The 22,170-nt window shown below is 46.2% G+C and overlaps 1 protein-coding gene across 1 annotated transcript in view; it reads right to left on the bottom strand.

The window, feature by feature from the left end:
- Positions 1–2,674: 2,674 nt before the first annotated feature.
- Positions 2,675–22,170, bottom strand: part of eef1akmt4 (EEF1A lysine methyltransferase 4) — a 60,538-nt gene continuing 41,042 nt past the window's right edge. The window contains exon 3 of the mRNA XM_062976855.1: positions 2,675–3,504. Within this exon, the coding sequence (XP_062832925.1) occupies positions 3,217–3,504 (288 nt within the window). The 3' untranslated portion in view covers positions 2,675–3,216. The remainder of the gene's footprint in view (positions 3,505–22,170) is intronic.

The raw sequence follows: 22,170 nt of genomic DNA on the forward strand, positions 1-22,170 counted from the left end.
ATATGCTGGATTTCATATCACAAAATCACAAATCGAACACTTCCCAAGTGTCTAGGACTGTGTGATGTATTTTCGGATGATGTGCCTTTTGCAGTTGGCAGAACGTAATTTTGTCAATGTCTATTGTTTCCAAATGCTGGCTGAGATCTTTGGGCACGGCACCCAATGTGCCGATCGCCACCATTTTGTTATTTTACTTCAAAATAATATATGTGCAGTGTGCATAGGAATTTGTTCTTCAGACATGGGCAAACTTCAGCCCTCCAGGTGTTTTGGACGTCAACTCCCACAATTCCTAACAGCCGATAGGCTGTTAGGAATTGTGGGAGTTGACGTCCAAAACACCTGGAGGGCCGAAATTTGCCCATGACTGTATTAAGAGTTTGGAAACTTGCTCCTTTTTGTCTGCAGTCCTACACAAATCTACCTGTGAATGAGTTCTGTTGAATTCAATGTGGTTTGTTTCTGGGTAGATATGTATAGCTATGTGCTATTTAAAACACTGAAAGACACACATTCAAAAAGTTGATTTCTGTGCCCAGAGCTACCTGCTGTGCTCCCTCGCTGAACTCACACATTAATCACAGCAAAAACTCAAGTTCTACCTATATTTAACCCAGCTACGATTTTCCTAAAACTAGAGCATGCCATTCACATGGGCAACTGTCTTAAATACAAGCCTCCTTCTCCCCATTGCTTCCCCCAAACCTGCACCACACTGACACATTTTGTGTCTTTAAAAGGAACTCGGTAGGGTTCTAGATCTCATTAGCATTCACAAATTAAAACTGGAGAGACGGCTCACGCTAAGCACCCAGAAAGCAAATGTGCAGTGCTTAGCTTTCCGATTTTCCTCTCCAGTCCATCAACAACTGCTCCCTTAGTCCTCAAATCTTAATTCCTCGGCACAAATGGACCAAATGCAAAAGGTCTTTACTTTGAAAACAGGAATGGGTAAAGTATGGCTTCCAGTTTGGGGACTGGAGGAAAACATCAGGAGGTGAAGGTAGAATTATTATTTGGGGATTTTGCCCTCTTCCCATAAAAACAACCCTGTTCAGCAGTGGAACTCTCTGCCTCAGAGTGTGGTGGAGGCTCCTTCTTTGGAGGCTTTTAAACAGAGGCTGGATGGCTATCTGTCGGGGGTGCTTTGAATGCGATTTTCTTGCTTCTTGGCAGGGGGTTGGCCTGGATGGCCCATGAGGTCTCTTCCAACTTTATGATTCTACGAGGGTTGAATGAAAAGTAATGCCTCCACCTTCGCAACTCCTCAACAGATGGCAGTCCTGGTCTGCGACAGGTACTGGCTTGTTCAGTAGACTCTCCTCTATAGTTCCATTTGGCAGGAAGCCTTAACATTGAACGGTTGTGTTGTTAAAGTGCCAAGTATGGAACCCTGCACAGACTTAAGCAACGTGCAGTCATTGAATTCTTGACAGCAGAAGGTGTCGCCCCAAAGGAGATTCATCAGAGAATGCAAGCTGTTTATGGTGATTGTGTTGATGTGAGCACTGTGTGTCGTTGGGCGAGTAAGTTTTAAAATGTTGAGGTGGGAACATCTGACTTGCGTGACAAACAAAGAGTTGGATGTCCTGTGACAGCAACCACCGAGTTTCACAAGCAAAAGGTTGACAGATTGATTTAGGACGTTCGTCGTATCACTCAGAGAGAAATTTCAAGCATAATTGGCATTTCACAAGAACGTGTGGGTCACATTATTGCTTTGCTTGGCTGTTGGAATATCTGAGCACAATGGGGATTGTGAGACGCTGGTTGCGGAAACAGAATTGACTTCTTCCGTGACGGCTTCAGAAAACTTGTTCATAGTTGGCAGAAATGTATCCAATTGTCTGGTGATTACATGGAAAAGTGAACAGTGGTAGTTAAAGAGCACATTCTAAGGATTATTTCTGCATTTGATTTATTAAAATATTCCCATCCAAACCGAAGTAACGAAGGTGGAGGCATTGCTTTTCATTCGTATGACTACAATGTTCATCATGCTGGTTTAAGATGATAGGAACTTCAGGAAAAACACCTGAAAAGCACCAGGCTGGCAAAAGGTGTTCCAGAAAACTCACCGAACACCTCACTAAGGTCCCTTCTACACTGCTATATAATCCAGATTATCAAAATCTACATTATCTGCTTTGAACTCGATTATCTGAGTCTACACTGCCATATAATCCAGTTCAAAGCCGACAATCTTGATTTTACTCGTATACAGTGTTCCCTCACTTATCACTGGGGTTAGGTTCCAGGACCACCCGCAACAAGTGAAAACCCGCAAAGTAGGGACACTATATTTATTTTAATATTTATACATTATTTTAGTAGTTATACACTATTTTAAGTCTTTATCAACCAATGGTGTGTTGATAAATCACCTCCTTCTCTTCCCGTTGCCGCTTGGGCTCCTTTTCTCTTCCTTTGGCTTCTCCTTCTTCCCTTCCTTAGGCTGTAAATTGAATTTTCCTATGATTTATAATACTCTTTTGGAGTCTATTGAAAAACCGTGAAATAGCGAATCCGCGAAGTAGTGAGGGAACACTGTATAGCAGTGTAGAAGGGGCCTAAGAATCCCACACTCATGGCTGTTTTCTCATTATCATATCCAGGATGATAAGGTGAAAAAAAGATGCAAAAGAGGGGGAAAAACATAAGAGACAATGACTATAATTTGGCAGTGCCAGCTGCTGTTTATTTAAAAAATAATTGAAAATAGAAACTACTCCAAAGTTGGCAAAGAGGATGGCTCCAAAGCCTGGATTTTTCCTCTTCAAAGAGAAGCCTGCCGGGAAACTGCAAAGCACATCCCAGCACCACCCCAGTACAAACGGGGACAAGATCATGGCACACAGATAAGATTAAAAATAATCCCAGGGATCCTTTTGGCCCTCTTTGCACAAGCTGGTTCACAACTCCAAGGTGCAAGCAGCAGGATCCATTCAAAGTGGGAGGGAAAGATGTTCTTTTCTACCACGGAGTTGGCATCGGAAAATGTCCCTATTCTGCTCCGAGGGGAGCTGGCACCTCTCGCGAACCGCAGCGATGGCATCAGATTTTTAAACAAGAACCGATGATTAAATACGCCAAAGAGACCTGGAGACATTTTGGCAGTGGACAGAGCAGGCAGATTGGTGTATTAGTAGCATGTGGTCCCACAAGCGGTTTGACATAAATGTCTGTCCGACATGCTTCCTCCTTCCCAGGAGCTCACAGCTCAATGGTGGAGAGGTAGTTCTCGCCGTCTGAGTCTTGGAGGAAGCGGATGGGGCTGGGGCTCCTGGGGCGCAGGTGGAGGCTCTGCCCCAGTGCCAGGTCAGAGGGGGACAGCTCCTCACCCTTCGCCATGACGTAGAAGAAGTAGTGAAAGCCATCTCCATATGTGGCATGTCGAATGGACCACCCATAGGCAGCTTGGGCATAATGGCGCTTGCGGAAATGAGGCTGAGCAAAAGTGATGGAGATGAAGCGCCCACCGGGCCGTAGGACTCGGCTCACCTGGAAGAGAAGAGGAACAAAGTTACAGAAGACTTACAGAAGACCATAGACACCAGAAGAGCTGCAAGAACAAGCCATGGGAGTAAAGACAGAGACCCACCCAAAGGAAAGGTGTTCTTACCATACATCAAGGGAAACTGATGAAGAAACACAACCTACAAACTATCTACAGACCCACTAAGAAAATCCAACAAATGCTATTTGTTGGATCCTCTCACCTCTGCAGGAGTCTACCGTATACCATGCGGCTGTGGACAAGTCTACATAGGGACCACCAAATGTAGTATTGCCCAAACATGAATCAAGGAACATGAAAGGCACTGCAGACTAACTCAACCAGAGAAGTCAGCCACAGCAAAGTACTTGATGGACCAACCTGGACACAGCATACTATTAGAGAACACAGAAATGTTGGACCACTCCAACAACCATCATGTCAGACTACACAGAGAAGCCATTGAAATCCACAAGCATGTGGACACTTCCAACAGAAAGGAGGAAACCATGAAAATGAACAAAATCTGGCTGCCAGTATTTAAAAAACTCTAAAATCAGAACAGTAATAAAGAACAACACTTTGAAAACAGTGGAATTCCAGACAAGAAATAATCAGGACCTCCCAACAAAGGATTCCCTCAGGCAAGAAGCAGCCAAGCTTTGAAGCTGCAAGGCTTTTCAATGGTTATAAGGTTATTAATTGCGACATTCACACTTGCCTCCAACAGACAAGAATTCTTTCTCCCACCCTGGTACTTTCACAGATATATAAACCTCCCTTGTCCTAGTTTCCAACAGATCTCACAACCTCTGAGGATGCCTGCCATAGATGTGGGTGAAACATCAGGAGCGAATGCTTTTGGAACATGGCCATATAAGCCCGGAAAACTCATATCAACCCAGTGATTCTGGCCATGAAAGCCTTCGACAACACACAGAAGACTCTACACTCGGCTGGACATCTCCTCTGATCCTCTTTCTCTCTTCCTGCCAACCACATGATAATTTTAGAATACAAACAGTTTTCATTTTCTATCCATCACGGCTACTAAGACCTCACAACCTGACATAATCTTGACCAAATCCATTATGGTTCAGACAATGTTTCACTCTGTGTGTTTGCATCATGGTAAGACCTTTGGTCAGGAGGCTTCTGGAAATTCCCCTCCTTTCTCTTCTCACAGCTGTCTCCCTTCCCAGTACATCTCATTTGGTATGCCTTTTTCTGGTTTGTCTCCTCTTTGTCTGGGCAACTGCTTATTATTCCTATTCCCTCCAAGAGTAGCCAAAGCTGAGGATGCCAAGAACCAAAGGGCAGCACTTTGTTGCTGTTAACTGCCATTAAGTTGACTTTGACATACGGTGACGCTACAAATGAGTCACCCTGTTATCCGCAGCCTTGCTCAGGTCTTGCAAGTTCAGGGCAGCCATGGCTTCCTTGGTTATGTCTATTCACCTATAATACAATCTTTCCCATTTCCTACTGCATCCTACCATACCAAGCATCCTTGTCATTTCTAATGAGTCATGTCTTTTCACAGTATATCCAAAATACTGTGAGGAAGATGTCAGTCTCAGCTTAGTCCTCTTGACTTCTAGGGAGAGTTCAGGCTTGATCTGCTCTAGAACCTGTTTGTCTTTTGGCAGTCCAGGGGATTCATACTTTAGCACTTAAACACAGAATATTCTATGACAGCAATTCTATGGATGCAATTTTGCTGAGGATCAAGTGAGAGATCTGAACATCATAAGGAGTGACTCAGGGGATGCAGACCACAGTTCAGTAGTGAAGGAAACAGTAGGAGACTCCTCCACTTTGTTCTTTCTCCCATTGTCCAATTTCAGACTGCAATTTCAAGCATTTCTCTTTGAGATCAGTGCACATATCTTCTCCGATACAGCTGAGATTTGGCTCCATCTAGTTACTTAGGTACTTCTTAGCGTAGTTTGATTTACACCACAAAACCAGGATTCAAACTTTCTCCACCAATCAAGGCTCAAAGTAGCTTACAAATTAAAATAATATATGGTTAAAACAGAAGAAGGATAAACACTGCAATGGAATGACAACTGTTTCCCCAAGTGTGCGAATGAAACATTCAGCCATTGTCTTATCCAATGTCCAATCGATTTCCTAATAGGTGACTAAACCATTTCCCGTAAGGCAGTGGTTCCCAACCTTTGGGCCTCCAGGTGTTTTGAACTTCAACTCCCACAGTTGAGAGGAGACATGATAGTCATGGATAAATATGTGAGAGGAAGTCATAGGGAGGAGGGAGCAAGCTTGTTTTCTGCTGCCCTGCAGACTAGGACGCGGAAACCACAGGAAAGGAGATTCCGCCTGAACATCAGGAAGAATTTCCCCACTGTGAGGGCTGTTCGGCAGTGGAACTCTCTGCCGCAGAGTGTGGTGGAGGCTCCTTCTTTGGAGGCTTTTAAGCAGAGGCTGGATGGCCATCTGTCAGGGTTGCTTTAAATGTGAATTTCCTGCTTCTTGGCAGAATGGGGTTGGACTGGATGGCCCACGAGGTCTCTTCTAACTCTATGATTCTACGATTCTCTTATTTGTCCCAATGTTCATGGTAACTTGCACAACAAGATAGTCTAACTCCAATACCGGTACCAGTTAATGGTGGTCTGTATGTGTATTCTTTCAAGACTCTTGTTGGCTTATGGTAAGCCTACACCAGGGGTCCCCAAACTTTTTAAGCAGGGGGCCAGTTCATAATCCTTCGGACCGTTGGAGGGCCGGACTATAGTTGGCCACCGAGCAATAAATAATAATAATAATAATAATAACAACAACAGCAATAATAATAAAAAGAGGGTTGGAAGAGACCCTTTGGGCCATTGAGTCCAATCCCCTTCTGCCTTTGTGTACCGAAAGCACAAGCAAAGCACCCCTGACAGATGGCCACCCAGCCTCAATGTTAATAATAATAATAATAATAATAATAATAATAATAATAATAATAATAATAATAATAACAACAGCAATAATAATAAAAAGAGGGTTGGAAGAGACCCTTTGGGCCATTGAGTCCAATCCCCTTCTGCCTTTGTGTACCGAAAGCACAAGCAAAGCACCCCTGACAGATGGCCACCCAGCCTCAATGTTAATAATAATAATAATAATAATAATAATAATAATAATAATAATAGCAATAATAATTTTAAAAGGGTTGGAAGAGACCCTTTGGGCCACTGAGTCCAATCCCCTTCTGCCTTTGTGCACCGAAAACACAAGCAAAGCACCCCTGACAGATGGCCACCCAGCCTCAATGTTAATAATAATAATAATAATTAATAAAGAGGGTTGGAAGAGACACCTTGGGCCATTAAGTCCAACCCTCGTCTGCCTCTGTGCACCAAAAGCACAAGCAAAGCACCCCTGACAGATGGCCACCCAGCCTTAATGTTAATAATAATAATAATAATAATAATAATAATAATAATAATAATAATAATAATAATAATAATAATAATAAGGGTTGTAAGAGAAGAAGAGACCCCTTGGGTCATTTAGCCCAACCCCCTTATGCCCTTGTGCCATGGGGGCCGGATGAATGGCTTCGATGGGCCGCATCCGGCCCCCGGGCCTTAGTTTGGGGACCCCTGGCCTACACATTTCATAGGACTTTTTTTCCATTAGGATCACTGCCTTTATGAATTGTGCACGGACACCCCAATTTGACTAAAGGCAAACCATGGAAGTGTGGTCAGATCCTTTCGACCTCATCTCACTAGAGTTTGGATCCACTTTAAATCTACTTCAAACCCACTTTAAGAGCTCAGCCAGAAAGGTCCTGGGCCTCACCAAACTACAAACCCAAGAATTCTGCAGAAGACAGAAACTGATTTAAAGTGGATCCATGCTCTGGTGTGATGAGGCAGTAAAAGGGATTTTTTTCCCTTGAAGCCACTACTCTGTGCGCTCCAAAATGTGGAGAGAATTATGGAAGTGGCTTCAACCAGGTCCATCTGGCACCCCAGTTCAATATTGACAAGTTGGAATGTGTCCAGAGGAGAGCAATCAAGATCGTAAAACGTTTGGAAACTAAGCTCCGTGAGGAACAGCTTAAGGAGCTGCGTATGTTTAGTTGGAGAAGATTTGAGAGAGGAAAGCTGAGTTTAAGAAACGAAGGGATGTCATGCAGAAGATGGAGTGAGCTTATTTTCTGCTGGTCCAGAACCCAAAGCATGAGATGGATTCAAATTACAAGAAAAGGGGCTCCACCGAAAAATTAGGAAGACCTTGACAATTATACAGGAATGGGCCAGGTTCAGCCCACTGGCTGCATGCATCCCTCAAGTAATATTTACAGCCCTTGAACAACTCAAGATCAAAAGGTTTTGTTGGAAAACACCCAATAATGCAATTGGGGAAGGGGCATTTTTGCCATATTAAAGACTTAAAAAAACCTCACACAAACCAGGAGCTATTTCTAATCACTTCCATTTGGGGGGGAGGAAAAAGGTCTCTTTTGGGTTTAAAATTACCCACAAGGGCTTTAAAACATGGTGGAAATGTCCCCACAACCCCCCGAGAGTTGGGGTGCACTGAGGAGTATATACTACCATGATACCTCTGATTAATAGCTACCATTTGTATCCATGTCCCATTCGCCCCGCCAGCTCAATAGACATTTGAGCAATGATCAATCTATTTGCCCCCAAGGAACTGGGAAATTGACGCTTCTGTTCAATATTCGATGTTTTGTTTTAAGTCTGATGTAACAGGTTGAGTTTTTAATTCAATTTAATTTGTTAAGTCATAATTTGTCTTTATATTTATGTTTTATAGGTTGTCGATTTTTCTTGTTATGGGTGTATTGTTATGTTCGGGCATTGAATGTTTGGAATCCATCCTGAGTCCCTCCAGGGAGATAGGGTGGAATATAAATATATTATTATTATTATTATTATTATTATTGACACAACGACACTGTATGACACAGCAAACAAGATAGATATGCTGGATTTCGTATCACAAAATCACAAGTCGAACACTTCCCAAGTGTCTAGGACTGTGTGATGTATTTTCGGATGATGCGTGCAGATCCCAGTAGGGTGGCCTTTTGCAGCTGGCAGATCGTAATTTTGTCAATGTCTGTTGTTTCCCAATGCCGGCTGAGATCTTTTGGCACGGCACCCAATGTGCCCATCACCACCGGGACCACCTGCACTGGTTTCTGCCAGAGTCTTTGAAGTTCAATCTTGAGGTCCTGATAGCGGCTGAGTTTTTCCTGTTGTTTTTCGTCAATGTGACTGTCACCTGGGATGGCAACATTAATGATCCAAACCTTTTTCCTTTCCACCACTGTGATGTCTGGTGTGTTGTGTTCCAGAACTTTGTCAGTTTGGATTCGGAAGTCCCAAAGTATCTTTGCGTGCTCATTCTCCAATACTTTTGCAGGTTTGTGATCCCACCAGTTCTTTACTGCAGGGAGATGGTACTTTACTGAAGGAAAATTTTAGGGACTTCTTGTGTTAGTAGGCTGTCAGTTCTCCTAAAGTTGCTCAAATCTGCTAGAAAAGCGGTCCAATAGTGGACTGAAGGAAACTGGACTCTTTCCCTGAAGGTTTTCAAACATAGGCTGGATGGCCATCTTCTTTGAGTGCTTTCATTATAGCTTCCTGCCTGGACAGGTTTTGGACCACATGGCCCTTATGGTATCATTCCAATTAGAGTAGTCTCACTTATCCAACACTCGCTTATCCAACATTCTGGATTATCCAACGCATTTTTGTAGTCAATGTTTTCAATACATCGTGATATTTTGGTGCTAAATTCGTAAATACAGTAATTACTACATAACATTACTGCATATTGAACTACTTTTTCTGTCAAATTTGTTGTATTACATGATGTTTTGGTGCTTAATTTGTATAATGATTACCTAATTTGATGTTTAATAAGCTTTTTCTTAGTGCCTCCTTTTTATCCAACATATTCGCTTATCCAACATTGTGCCGGCCCGTTTATGTTGAATAAGTGAGACTCTACTGTATTGGATTTTATAATTTCCCAGTTGAGGCTTTTAATGGGAAATGCCTGGAACTTGGGAGCTTTTGGCATGCAATTGTGTTTTCTCAGCTGTGCTGCATCCTCTACCTGTAAATAGTAAAAAAAGCATGAGCAATGGCCATGACGGTGCAGAGAAGGGAACAAGGCACTCCACTTTCCTAACCGCTCGGTAAGCAGCACCCAATTGCCACCGATTGCCGCCGCCCTCTCCTCTCCCCAACATCCCTGAGCCAAGATCTTAGAGAAACACTATGTCCAAGGTACACCCTGTTTGAAGCCGAGTGGACTTGACCCTTTTAATCATCATTTTTCTCCTCGCTGGAACTAAGCTCTTGCTAATAGGATGGAAAAGAACATCAATTTTCTTGCTTGGCTTTATCCAAAGTCAAAGGCATTTACGGCCAGCTCCGCCGTGCTCAGCATGCTAAGGCGGCCGCTGGGTTTCTCTCTTGGCGGCCAGCATTTTCCTGGCTTGCCTCCTTCCTGCCTTCCCCTCACCCCATATTTTGCCACGGCAAAGACGACGACTACGGAGCCGGGAAACACCCCCGCACTCCGCCTCCCTCCCTCCCGCCACCATGACAGGTGGGGATTGAATGCCCTTCATCTCTCCATGACTCACCCGCTAACCAGAACAGCCTGTAGCGGAAGGAAAGGATGGAAGAGTCCTCTTCCAATGGAGCACAGGGGACAAAGGAAGAAAGGCAGAGAGATAAAGAAATAAAGAAAGATAGACAGGTTTCTGAAGGCAGGGAACGAAGACACTCAGGACCCTAAAGCATGATGGTGACAGCTCTGGTTAGGACAGTGATGGCCAACCTATGACACGTGTGTCAGCACTGACACACCTAGCCATTTTTGCTGACACGCTGCCGCATGCAGCTTGATTGGATGACTAATGTCTTTTGTGGCCAAATTTGGTGTGATTTGGTCCAGTGGTTTTGTTGTTTACTCCATGGGAATTATGCACATTACATACATACATACATATACCTATATATATAAAAGAGTGATGGCATCAGGGCAGCGGACAAAACAACAAAACTACAGGCCCCCCAACCTCGAAATTTGACAACACAACCCATCATTCACGGCTCTAGGTTGATACAACAAAAAGAAAAGAAAAATAAAGTCCTAATTACAGGGAGAGGAATAATAGTTTTTATCCAATTGCTGCCAGTTAGAAGGCTAAGCTCCGCCCAGGGCCATAGCCAGAAAAAATTTTCGGGAGGGGTTTTGAAAATTTGGGGGGGGGGGGTTGAACCTCTAGCACACACCCCTCCCTGCTACAAACCTGTCAATATCTGCTTGAGATAGTGCCTGGAGGGACTCTTAATGTTTTGTGTCTCATAGACTTAGGATGGGGATTTGGTTAACCAGTTAAAATTCATGAGTAAACCAGATTTTTTTTATAACCTGAAAAATTTCGGGGGGGGGGGGATTTGAACCCCTAAAACCACCCCCTCGCTACAGGCCTGGCTCCGCCAACTTGGTCTCCTAGCAACCGACTCAGCCCAGGGGACAGGCACAGTTAGGCCTTACTTAGGCCTCTTCCACAGATTATCAGATTTTAACTGGATTATATGGCAGTGTAGACTCAAGACCCTTCCACACAGCTATATAACCCACTTAGAATCTTATATTATCTGCTTTGAACTGGATTATTTTGACTCCACACTGCCATATAATCCACTTCAGTGTGCATACTAAACATAAAGACTACCATACAACAGACATTCAATACCACCACTACCTCAACAATTTCTCACCAACACCACCAGACAATGCCACAGCAACGTGTGGCTGGGCACAGCTAGTGTGTGTATATATATATATATATATATATATATATATATATATATATATAAAATTATTATTGTAGAATATTATTATATTATTACTATTATATTATTATATTCATTATTCATGATTACATTGAAACTACAACCGAGAGAAATCAGCGTGGAAACTGCAAGAGGTACCATAGATTGTTGTACATGGTAATAACGGTAGTAAATAGTTTTTGATTTATTAAATACAGTTATATATTACAATTCTATATTTCTGTTATTTAAACTATATGGACAGGTTGCTCACCTGTAACCATGTTTCTTCGAGTGTACTCTGTGAATTCACACTAATGGAGAGGCTGCGCCTGCGCAGGTCCCAACGGAAACTCTTCCCAAGCTGAAGTTCAAATTTTGGCGGTAGCCACGCCCCTCCGTCCCCGGAGGGCATATAAGGCAGCCCTCGGCGTCTCCTCCCCAGTTCCTACGCCGCTAAGGCAACGAGAAAGGAAGAGGGTTTGCCAGAGGGGAAGGAAGGGCGGGCTTGTGTGAATTCACAGAGTACACTCGAAGAAACATGGTTACAGGTGAGCAACCTGTCCTTTTTCTTCGTGTACTCTGTGAATGCACACTAATGGAGACTAGCAAGCTTAGGTCTTGGAGGCGGGCTAAGCAAACCCTGACAGCGAGAAACTGTCCAAACATATGTTTATTAACATCAGAACATGGTCCGAGGACCCAATAAAGTATCGCATCAACACACGCCAGACACCGAGAGCAGCCCGGTAAGGCATGATATAACCCTTTAAGAGCACATGTGCAAGTAGGAACATCATTTCCCAAAGGGGGGGAAAGGTATTTGTAAATAAGGCACAAATTGTCAAGAGAGCAGTGCAAACATGTAACGAACAGGAGAAACAACAAAAAAGGGTTGCATGAGAATAAACACCCGCAGAGAAGTCATAAATGTATAAAGTTAAGACAAGCATGAAGATAAAACTGCCCTAGCAAAGGCTGAATCCTTCAGAGTCCTTTGGTCTACCCTATAGTGGGACACAAATGTAAGGGGGTTGGACCAGATCGCTGCCCTGCAGATGGAGTCTAGGGGAATGCCCCTTAGGAAGGCAGTCGACGTGGAGAGGCCTCTCGTCGAACGCGGGCGAACCGACGGAGGGGTTGGGCGTTTGGCTAGTTCATAGGCCAGTTCGATGGCCTGAGCAATCCAATGGGACAGTCTTTGTGAAGAGATAGGATTCCCCAGCTTATCTGGAGCGTGGGCCACGAAAAGTTTAGGGGTCTTTCGAATGTCCTTAGTACGGTCCCGGTAGAAGAGAAGTGCTCTACGCACATCAAGGAGGTGCAGTCTCCGCTCAAGGGGAGACGAGGGGTCTGGAAAGAAGGCAGGAAGGACAATGTCCTGGTTAAGGTGAAAGGCCGAGACCACCTTGGGAAGGAAGGTGATGTCCGGACGGAGAACGGCGCGGTCGTGATGAAAACGGAGGTAAGGTTCATCAACCCGAAGGGCGGCCAGCTCCGAAGGCCTGCGCGCTGAAGTTATGGCCACCAGGAAGGCAACCTTCCAAGACAGGAGACGAAGGTCGGTCGAAGCCAATGGTTCGAAAGGAGAAGCAGTGAGCTGGGAAAGGACGAGCTCGAGGCTCCAACCCGGAGTAGGAGGCTGAGACGGCGGGCAGATGTTATTGTAGCCTTTCAAGAAGGTTTTTACAAGGTGATCGGAGAACAGCGATGGTCTACCATGTTGTTGAAAACACCAGGATAGAGCGGCCAGGTAAGATTTCATAGAGGCAAGAGAAAGTTTTTGATCTGCCAGAGACATAAGGAAGTCCAGCACAATCGGTATCGAGGTTGGGAAAACAGTAATTTTTCGAGAGCGAAGAAAGGAACGAAAGCGAGAAATTTTATAAGTGTAGGCCTTGGTTGTAGCCGGCTTGTGAGCTGCGCGGAGGACCTCCTGTAGGTTATGCGGGAGGGAAGTCAGGCGAGAATCCTCCAAGCAGTGAGATGTAGAGAGGAGAGATCCGGGTGCAGGATCTGGCCGTTCTCTCTGGACAAGAGATGAGGTAGAAGGGGCAGAGTGAAGAAGGTCGCTTTGGAGAGGCGAAGAAGAGCCGGGAACCAAGATTGACGGGGCCAGGCTGGAGCTATCAGGATCGCCGACATCGGTACCGACCGGAGTTTCTGTAGGACCCTCGGTATGAGAGGAAAGGGCGGAAAGAGATAGATCGGTTCCGCCGACCAGTCCAGAAGGAAGGCGTCTCCCAGGCAGCCTGGAGAGGAAGATGGGGGAAGTCTCGCCCCGTACCGAGGCAGTTGAGCGTTCTGAGGAGAGGCGAAAAGGTCTAGAGTGGGAACACCCCATTTGAGAAAAAGAGAAAGAAGAGTCTCGGGATCGAGCATCCACTCGTGGGAGGAAGTCGTCATCCTGCTGAGGGCGTCTGCCAAGTTGTTCTGGGTCCCGGGAAGGTGAATCGCCGAGATTTGAATGTTGCGGGCTATGCACCAATACCACAGCTGGGAGGAGAGAAGCATCAGCTTCCTTGAGCCCGTGCCGCCCTGTTTGTTGATGTAGAAGACTGCTACTGTGTTGTCTGATTGGACGAGGACAGATCTTTGGGAGATCAGGCGGGAGAAGGCTTTCAGAGCCTTGAAGATGGCAAGGAGTTCCAGAAAGTTTATGTGATTGGCCTTCTCGGAGGGAGACCAGAGGCCTCGAACAGTGAGACCTTTCATGTGGGCTCCCCAGCCGAAATTGGAAGAGTCTGTGGTTATGGTGGTGGAGGGGGGAACCGGGTGGAACGGGAGACCCCTGCAGACGTTGGAGAGGGATTTCCACCAGAGAAGCGACCGACGAACGTGGGGCGGGACCGAGAGGAACCTCGAGTTGGGGTGGCGAAACGGCTTGAAAACGTCTATGAACCACCTCTGCAGAGTCCGGAGATGGAGCCTGGCCAACGGGGTCGTGAGGACTGTGGAGGCCATGTGGCCGAGGAGAACCTGGATGGACCGAGCCCGAACCCTCCGGTGGGTCTCGCAAAAGATGATCTGTTGTCGAAGGGCCAGAAACCTGTCTAGCGGAAGAGAGACAGTCTGAGCGATTGAGTCGAACAGAGCGCCGATGAAGCGGATTTTGTTCGACGGGGTGAGGTGAGATTTTTCGTGGTTTAGCTGGAGACCGAGAGATTTTAGAAGAGAGAGGGTGTAGTCGACGTGACGTCGGAGGAGGGCAGGGTCGGATTCGACCAGAAGCCAGTCGTCTAGATAAGGGAAGACTGTGATTCCCTGGAGCCGGAGGTGGGCCGCCACGACAGCGACGACTTTGGTAAAGACCCTTGGGGCCGTAACGAGGCCAAAGGGTAAAAAGGTGAACTGGTAGGTCTGGTCGAGAACTTTGAAAGAGAGGAAGCGCCTGTGGTTCTCTCGAATCGCCACGTGGAAATAGGCGTCTCGAAGGTCTATAGATACGAAGTAGTCTCCGCGCTGCAGCATCGGGAGGATGGAGGCGATGGAGACCATCCTGAACTTGGTTGGACGTATGAAGGCATTGAGCATGCGTAAGTCCAAAATTGGGCGGAGGCCCCCACCCCTCTTCGGGACCGTAAAGTACCTGGAGAAGTAGCCTTGAGGGTCCTGTACCGATGGAGAAGGCCGAATAGCCCCTTTGGCGAGAAGGGCGTCGACCTCTGCGAGAATTTCTTGAGAAGGGTTGGAGAGAAGGACCTGACCCGTGGGCGGGAGTTCCTCGAACTCTAAGGCATAGCCTTCTTGGACAATTTTGAGAACCCAGGCATCTGAAGTAATAGATTTCCACCGGTGAAAGAAGGGAGCCAGGCGATCTAGAAAGAGACCAGGAGGTTGATTCGGAGAAGAGGAGAGGAGCTGAGGAATGAGAGCTGCATCGGTACCGTAAAAAGAGTCTTTGGAAAAAGAGATGGCGTCAGGAACGCCGGAGAGGTTGACCAGCGGTGGGGGTGGCCCGGCCGCGCTGTCTTTGTGGTTGAGCAGCCCGACGGGGCTGTTGACGGTTGTTGTTGTTCGATACCGAGGGACGCCTGAAGGATTGATGGCGGTAAGAAGGAGGCGGGAAGCGTCGAAAGCGTTGAGGAAACCACTTGGTGCGGTGAGCTTGGGGTTGATCACCGCATTTAGTGGCCAGCACCTTAAAGTCATGGTTGGTTTTGAGCTTGTCGTCGGTGCCAGAGTTAAAGAGGCCCATGGCGTCGAAGGGGAGGTCCTCGATGACCTGCCTCGAGGAGGAAGACAAACCAGACGACCTCAGCCAGGCGTGGCGACGAATGGCGATGGCGTGGGCAATCATCTTGCCGGCCGTGTCTCCCGTATGCTTAGCCATCTGGATTTGATGATGCGCTAATGAATCGGCCTCTTGCTGGAGGGTGGACATAACCGACCGGTCTTCGTCGGACAACTTCGAGAAGAAGGGTTGAGCTTTTTCCCAAAGGATCTGCTGGTAGGCCCCCATACAGGCCCCATAGTTCGCCATCCTACAAAGCAGAAGGGCTCCGGAGTAGAGCTTCCTACCGACCGCGTCGAACCTCTTGCCTTCCCTGTCTGCAGGGGTAGTGGATTCACGACCGGAGGACTGAGAGGCTTTAACAACCATGGAATTCGGGTCGGGATGGTGCTTAAGCCACTCTAAAGTGTCGTCGTCCGTACGATACCAGGACTCGATTCTCTTCGAGGTAGGAGGGATCGAGGAAGGAGTCTTCCACGAAGACTGGATGACATCTAGGAGATAAGGCAAAAACGGCAGGAGCGTGGCCGGAGGGGCCTGGGCTTGGACCCGTTTGAAGACCGGGTCAGTTACTGCCTTGGAAGTCTGTTTGATTTCTAGACCCAGGGCATCCGCCATTCTAACCATTTGTTCGGAGAAGGCCCGAATGTTGTCGGTAGGCGAAGGAGGGTCCACCTCATAGACGTCATGAGGAGGAGAGAGATCAAGGCCCAAGGATACCACCGAGGCCGAGAGAGCGGAATCAGGTCGATCTATATCGATCTCATCGTCCCCAGCCCCTTGAGGGGACTGAGGGGGAGATGACAACACAGTCTCTGGGGGCGGCAAAACCTCAAGAGCAGGAGCCATCTGCGGCCGAGTTTCTTTGGAGGCCGAGGCCTGGGCCGCTCGAGCCAGGCGAGTGGTTTGTCTACCCCGTTCCGGTGTCGAGGTCGGGGGAAAAAGCTGTTGACGGGACGAACGCTGAGAAATAGCAGGTCGAGGAGATGGCACCCTGACCACTGTCTGAGTGGAGTGGTGGGGTGAGTCCTGCAATTCGCCATCCGAAAGTTGTTGAGGAGAAGGTTGGCGAGGTCGCTGAGCTGGAGCGATCGGAGAGGATCTTCTAGAAGAAGTCGCCGAAGAAAGGACATCCATCTTGGAGGAAGCGGAAGAGGAAGAGCGTTGGGTTGCCCTCTTCTTAGCGAGTGGTTGCTTAGATGGAACCCTCAGGGATTTACCCGGTGTGGGAGGGACCATTGCTGAGTCGGATTGGGTCCGACGAGCTTCCTCGTGAGCTCTTTTAAAGGCGATCTTCATCGCAGAGGACGACGGAGGAGCCCCGAGATGGGAACGAGCCGAGGACACGGAGGCCACCGAGCTCGATGTCGAGGAAGGGCCGACTCGACCAGAACGTGTCGACACCGTAGCCGTGGTGAGAGTGCACGGTGGTTTAGCGGTCTTAGACGACCTGGAGGCTCTGGACGCCCTAGACGAGGCCGAGGGAGCTTTAGCTGTTGAAGCCGACATCGATCCCGGATTAAGCGGCGGCTTCGTGCCGGAAGTCGACGGAGCGGGTTCAGGGGCAAGCGATTTTTCGTAGAGCGCCGCTCTAAGCCTCGCGGCTCTATTTTTTCTAGCCTGGGCCGTTAGGGCCAGGCAAAAACGGCAGGTACCGACGACATGTGCCTCCCCGAGGCAGTAAAGGCACTTGGCGTGGCCGTCGGAATCAGGAATTTTAGCGGCACACTGAGTGCAGCGCTTGAAGCGAGTCGTAGACATGAGAATCCGAAGTGAACCTTGCGGCGGAAAAAAAGGAACTGGGGAGGAGACGCCGAGGGCTGCCTTATATGCCCTCCGGGGACGGAGGGGCGTGGCTACCGCCAAAATTTGAACTTCAGCTTGGGAAGAGTTTCCGTTGGGACCTGCGCAGGCGCAGCCTCTCCATTAGTGTGCATTCACAGAGTACACGAAGAAAAAATATTGTGAAATTATGTTTTTTTTCTCCAAGTGACACACCACCCAAGTCATGCTAGGTTTTTTGGTGAATTTTGACACACCAAGTGCAAAAGGTTGCCCATCATTGCGTTAGGATATGAGAAAAATGCCAGGTGCTGTAGGTTCTATTTCAGAGGAAGGAACCGGCAACAGTACCCCACAGTATTCCTTGTCCAACTATATATTCATGGGGTCACCATAAGTGAAGGAGTCGCAGCGCTTGTGCTGTCTGGACTGCTGACCTAAAGGTTGGGTTGCTGACCTAAAGGTTGCCGGTTCGAATCCATGAGATGGGGTGAGTTCCCATCTGTAAGTTCTAGCTTGCAGGGACATGAGAGAAGCCTCCCAACAGGATGGTAACACATCTGGCCATCTCCTAGGCAATGTCTCTGTGTAGACGGCCAATTCTCTCACACCAGTATGTTCTCAAGTCACTTCTGACATGATAAAAAAAAAAAAACATAAGTGGCCAGGAAACTTGAAGGCATTATGCATCCATATATGCATGCATCCATACATGCACGCCCATACACATACATGCTTTATGGGGGCTTGTTCCTAAAATTGCCCAGAGTTTGGCAATTGTACTTTTTTAGACTGCAATTCCAATCATTTTTACCCAACCAAAGGACAATTTAAATGGTATTACCTCCAAAAAGTAATGTTCCCAAGCTCTGAAATGATTCCTGCTATCCAAAAATCCATATCCCTCCAGCATGGCTACTAGGAAAAATTCTTGGAACCATAGTCAAAACAGTAAGTTTTCCCAAACTCTGAAACTCCTGCTGACCAGAAATCCATCATTCTTCCAGCATGATGGCTGGATGAAATCCTCAGAATTATACTTTTGCAAACTCCGAAACTGCTCCTGCTATCTAAAAAAACCCCACCCTTCCCCAGTATGCTCAGTTATGTGAGTTACGTGCTTTCAAATTGCCTACTGACATTTAGGAAAGAAAATTCACAGATGGTTTTGTGAATTTTGAAATATTGCTTACAGCACCTGGGATTCATTCGTAGTTTCCCAAGTACCAACCAGGGCTGCCCTGTTTAGCTTGCAAGATGATGATTGACATTTGTTTATATAATGCCATTACTGTACATGGCGCATGACAAGAAAAAGAACAAAATAGATGCCTGTCCCCAGGTTTACAAATTTATTAAGGCATGACACACAAGGAAAACAGGATGGTAATGTGGGAAGGGAGTAAGTCCAGCAGATATTGCCTCTTTATTTTCTCTGCAGTCAGGACCTTTCATCTGCCTGGAGGAAATTCTCAGATCTGAAGCCAAACCACTCTACTTTTCTCAAGTTCTGAAGCAGCTCTCCCATACCAAAGCGTGCCCTTCCCTAGCATGCTGGCTGGAGGAAATCCTTGATGCTTTGCTTCAAAAGGTAACTTTCTCCAGCTCTGAAGTTGTTCCTGCTCTCTGGAAATCCATGCTAAATTTCCAGAGTTGGTTTAAAAAGAAAGTGGTGGGGTTGAACCACAGATTTGAAGCATTACTCTCTTCCTCTACCCCGGTGGAATCAACCACTTTATTATAAAAAGAAACTGCCATTTCTTGATGTCCTAGTCATCTACAAACCCAATCAATAATTGGGCCACAGTTTTCAGAAAACCTACATAAAAACTCCAACCATCACCCAAGTCAAAAAGGAAGCACAAGTAAAGCCCTGGCAGAATGTGCCAAAAAAAATAATCTGTGAACCCCACCTCCTCCAAGGTGGACTGAACCACGTAAACTGGGTTCTACAGGACAATGGTGACTGCAGCACAGACATCAGAAGAGCTTCAAGGCCAAGAACAAGCCATGAGAGTAAAGACAAAGATCCACCCAGAAGGAAAGGTGTTCTTACCAAATATCAAGGGAACCACTGAGCACATAGGGAAGCTGATGAAGAAACACAACCTACAAACTATCTACAGACCCACTAAGAAAATCCAACAAATGCTATGCTCAGCAAAGGACAAGATGGATCCTCTCACCTCTGCAGGAGTCTATCATATACCATGCAGCTGTGGACAAGTCTACATAGGGACCACCAAATGCAGCATTGCCCAAGCACGAATCAAGGAACATGGAAAGCACTGCAGACTAACTGAACTAGAGAAGTCAGCCATAGCAGAGCACTTGATGAACCAACCTGGATACAGCATATTATTGGAGAACACAGAAATGCTGGACCACTCTTAACAACCACCATGTCAGACTACACAGAGAAGCCACTGAAATCCACAAGCATGTGGACAATTTCAACGGAAAGGAGGAAACCATGAAAATGAACGAAATCTGGCTAACAGTATTTAAAAAAATTCTAAAATCAGAACAGTAAATAAGGAGCAACACTCTGAAAACAGGGGAATTCGTGACATGAAACAATCAGGGCCAGCTCACATCTCCCAACAAAGGATTCCCCCAGACAGGAAGCAACCAGGCTTTGAATCTGCAAGGCCATTCAGCGCTAATCAAGGTGATCAATTGCAACATTCACACTTACTTCAAACAGACAAGAGTTCTTTCTCTCAACCTGGGCTTTTCACAAATATATCAACCCCACTTGCCTAGTTTCCAAAAGACTTCACAACCTCTGAGGATGCCTGACATAGATATGGGCGAAACACCACGAGAGAATGCTACTGGATGATGGCCCTACAGCCCAAAAAAGTCACAGCAACCCACTTTATTATACATTGTTGAAGGATAGTAAGTGGGAGAAGGAAAGAGCAGCAAACTTGCACTACGTGGAATCTCAGAGGGATGAACCAACCAAGAGCAGACTTCAAGTGGATAATGCCTCATGCTGGTAGAATAATATAGCATAATAGCTAAGACAGTCCTAGTTGTAAGGTGTTTCAAGATACAGAGCTGCCATATAACAGGCCAGATTATTCACCAACCTGATCAAACACAGTCTATTCGCCAGCATCTCCTCTGTCCCAGAACGTAATACCTAGACCTTTTAAAACTAGTTCAAGAGACTGAACCAGTGACATCTCAGAATACACTGTGTGCATAACCACAGTGAAGTGGCCTCTTTGTTCCTCCTTTCAAAGACACATACCCATCTGACTTCCTTACCATGAAAAGATTTGGGCTGATGTTTGAAAAATGCTGAACCTCTAGTACAATGGTTCTCAACCATTCTAATGCCGTGACCCCTTAATGTAGTTCTTCATGTTGTGGTGACTCCCAACCATAAATTTATTTTCGTTGCTACTTCATAACTGTCATTTCACTACTGTTGTGAATCGTAATGTAAATATCTGATCTTCAGGATGTATTTTCATTCACTGGACTAAATTTGGCACAAATACCCAATACAAATTTGAATACTGGTGGGGTAGGGTGAGGTGGGGAATGATTTTGACATTTGGGAGTTGTAGTTGCTGGGATTTCACCTAGAATCTGTCAGAGTATTTGCAGCACAGCAGTAGTTAGATGGAAGCAGAACAAAGAGACACTCAGAGATGTTGGTAAAACTGTTTACAAAGTTTTACTGTATGCAGCAATAATCAACACAAACAGACTTGCAGACGACAGACGAACACAGGACTGCTCTGTTCTCCAACATAACTTGATTCGAACTCTAGGCAGACAGAACTCAACTGAACTGATGCAATCGTTATGCACAAACACTTGTGTCTGGATACTCCCTAGTTCCAGCCACACATCAAGGTCATCATAGCTTCTTGGCAATTAACTCTTTCCACATTATGGTACATTCTGGATGATGCAATCAGTTGCAATACAAGCATGGCACAAATTGCATTTAAACACTATCAATACACAAATCCCACATTAACAAAATCAAGAGCATTCTGAACTCCACCAAGGATGGAAATGAACCAAACATGTTGCACAGAACTCCCATGACCAACAGAAAATACTGGAAGGGTTTGGTAGGCATTGACCTTGACCAAATTCCAAACAACGATGGATCTGAACCAAACTTGGCACCAATATTCAATATGCCCAAATGTGAACAATGGTGGAGTTTGGGGAAAACACACCTTGACATTTGGGAGTTGTAGTTGCTGGGATTTATAGTTCACCTACAGTCAAAGCGCCCCTTGAACATCACCTACGATAGAATTGGGCCAAACTTCCCACACAGAACCCGCATGACCGACAGAAAATACTGGAGGGATTGGGAGGAATTGGCAGCGATTTAGGGGAGATGGAGATTCTAGCAGATTGGACTGGATGCAGATTCAGGGAGATATGAATGGGTTGAAGGACAAGAACTATGAAGCTCTCCAGGTACAATTATATTCCAAGTTCCAGAAGCCCTGATCAGGGTGCTGGGAGATGCAGTTTAACCACATCTGGAGGTGCACACAATTCCCAACCTGCTACATATCAGAATACAAAGTAAACTGGTAAAAAAAAATCCCCAAACTAAAACAGTTTAAATCTCCTTGATAATGATAAATAGCATCACAATACTAAAACATGCAGCTCATCAATTTTAAACCCTTGTCCATATCAGGCAGGCAGTTGCTAAAGGTCTGCTTGAGTAGAAAGGACTTTGCCCGCTGGCGCAAAGACAGAAGGGAGAAGCCACGGAGAATGTGGTGAACTGGAATATAATCAGAGAAAGC

The sequence above is a fragment of the Anolis carolinensis genome, chromosome 3, assembly GCF_035594765.1.
Source record: "Anolis carolinensis isolate JA03-04 chromosome 3, rAnoCar3.1.pri, whole genome shotgun sequence".
Lineage (NCBI taxonomy): Eukaryota > Metazoa > Chordata > Lepidosauria > Squamata > Dactyloidae > Anolis > Anolis carolinensis.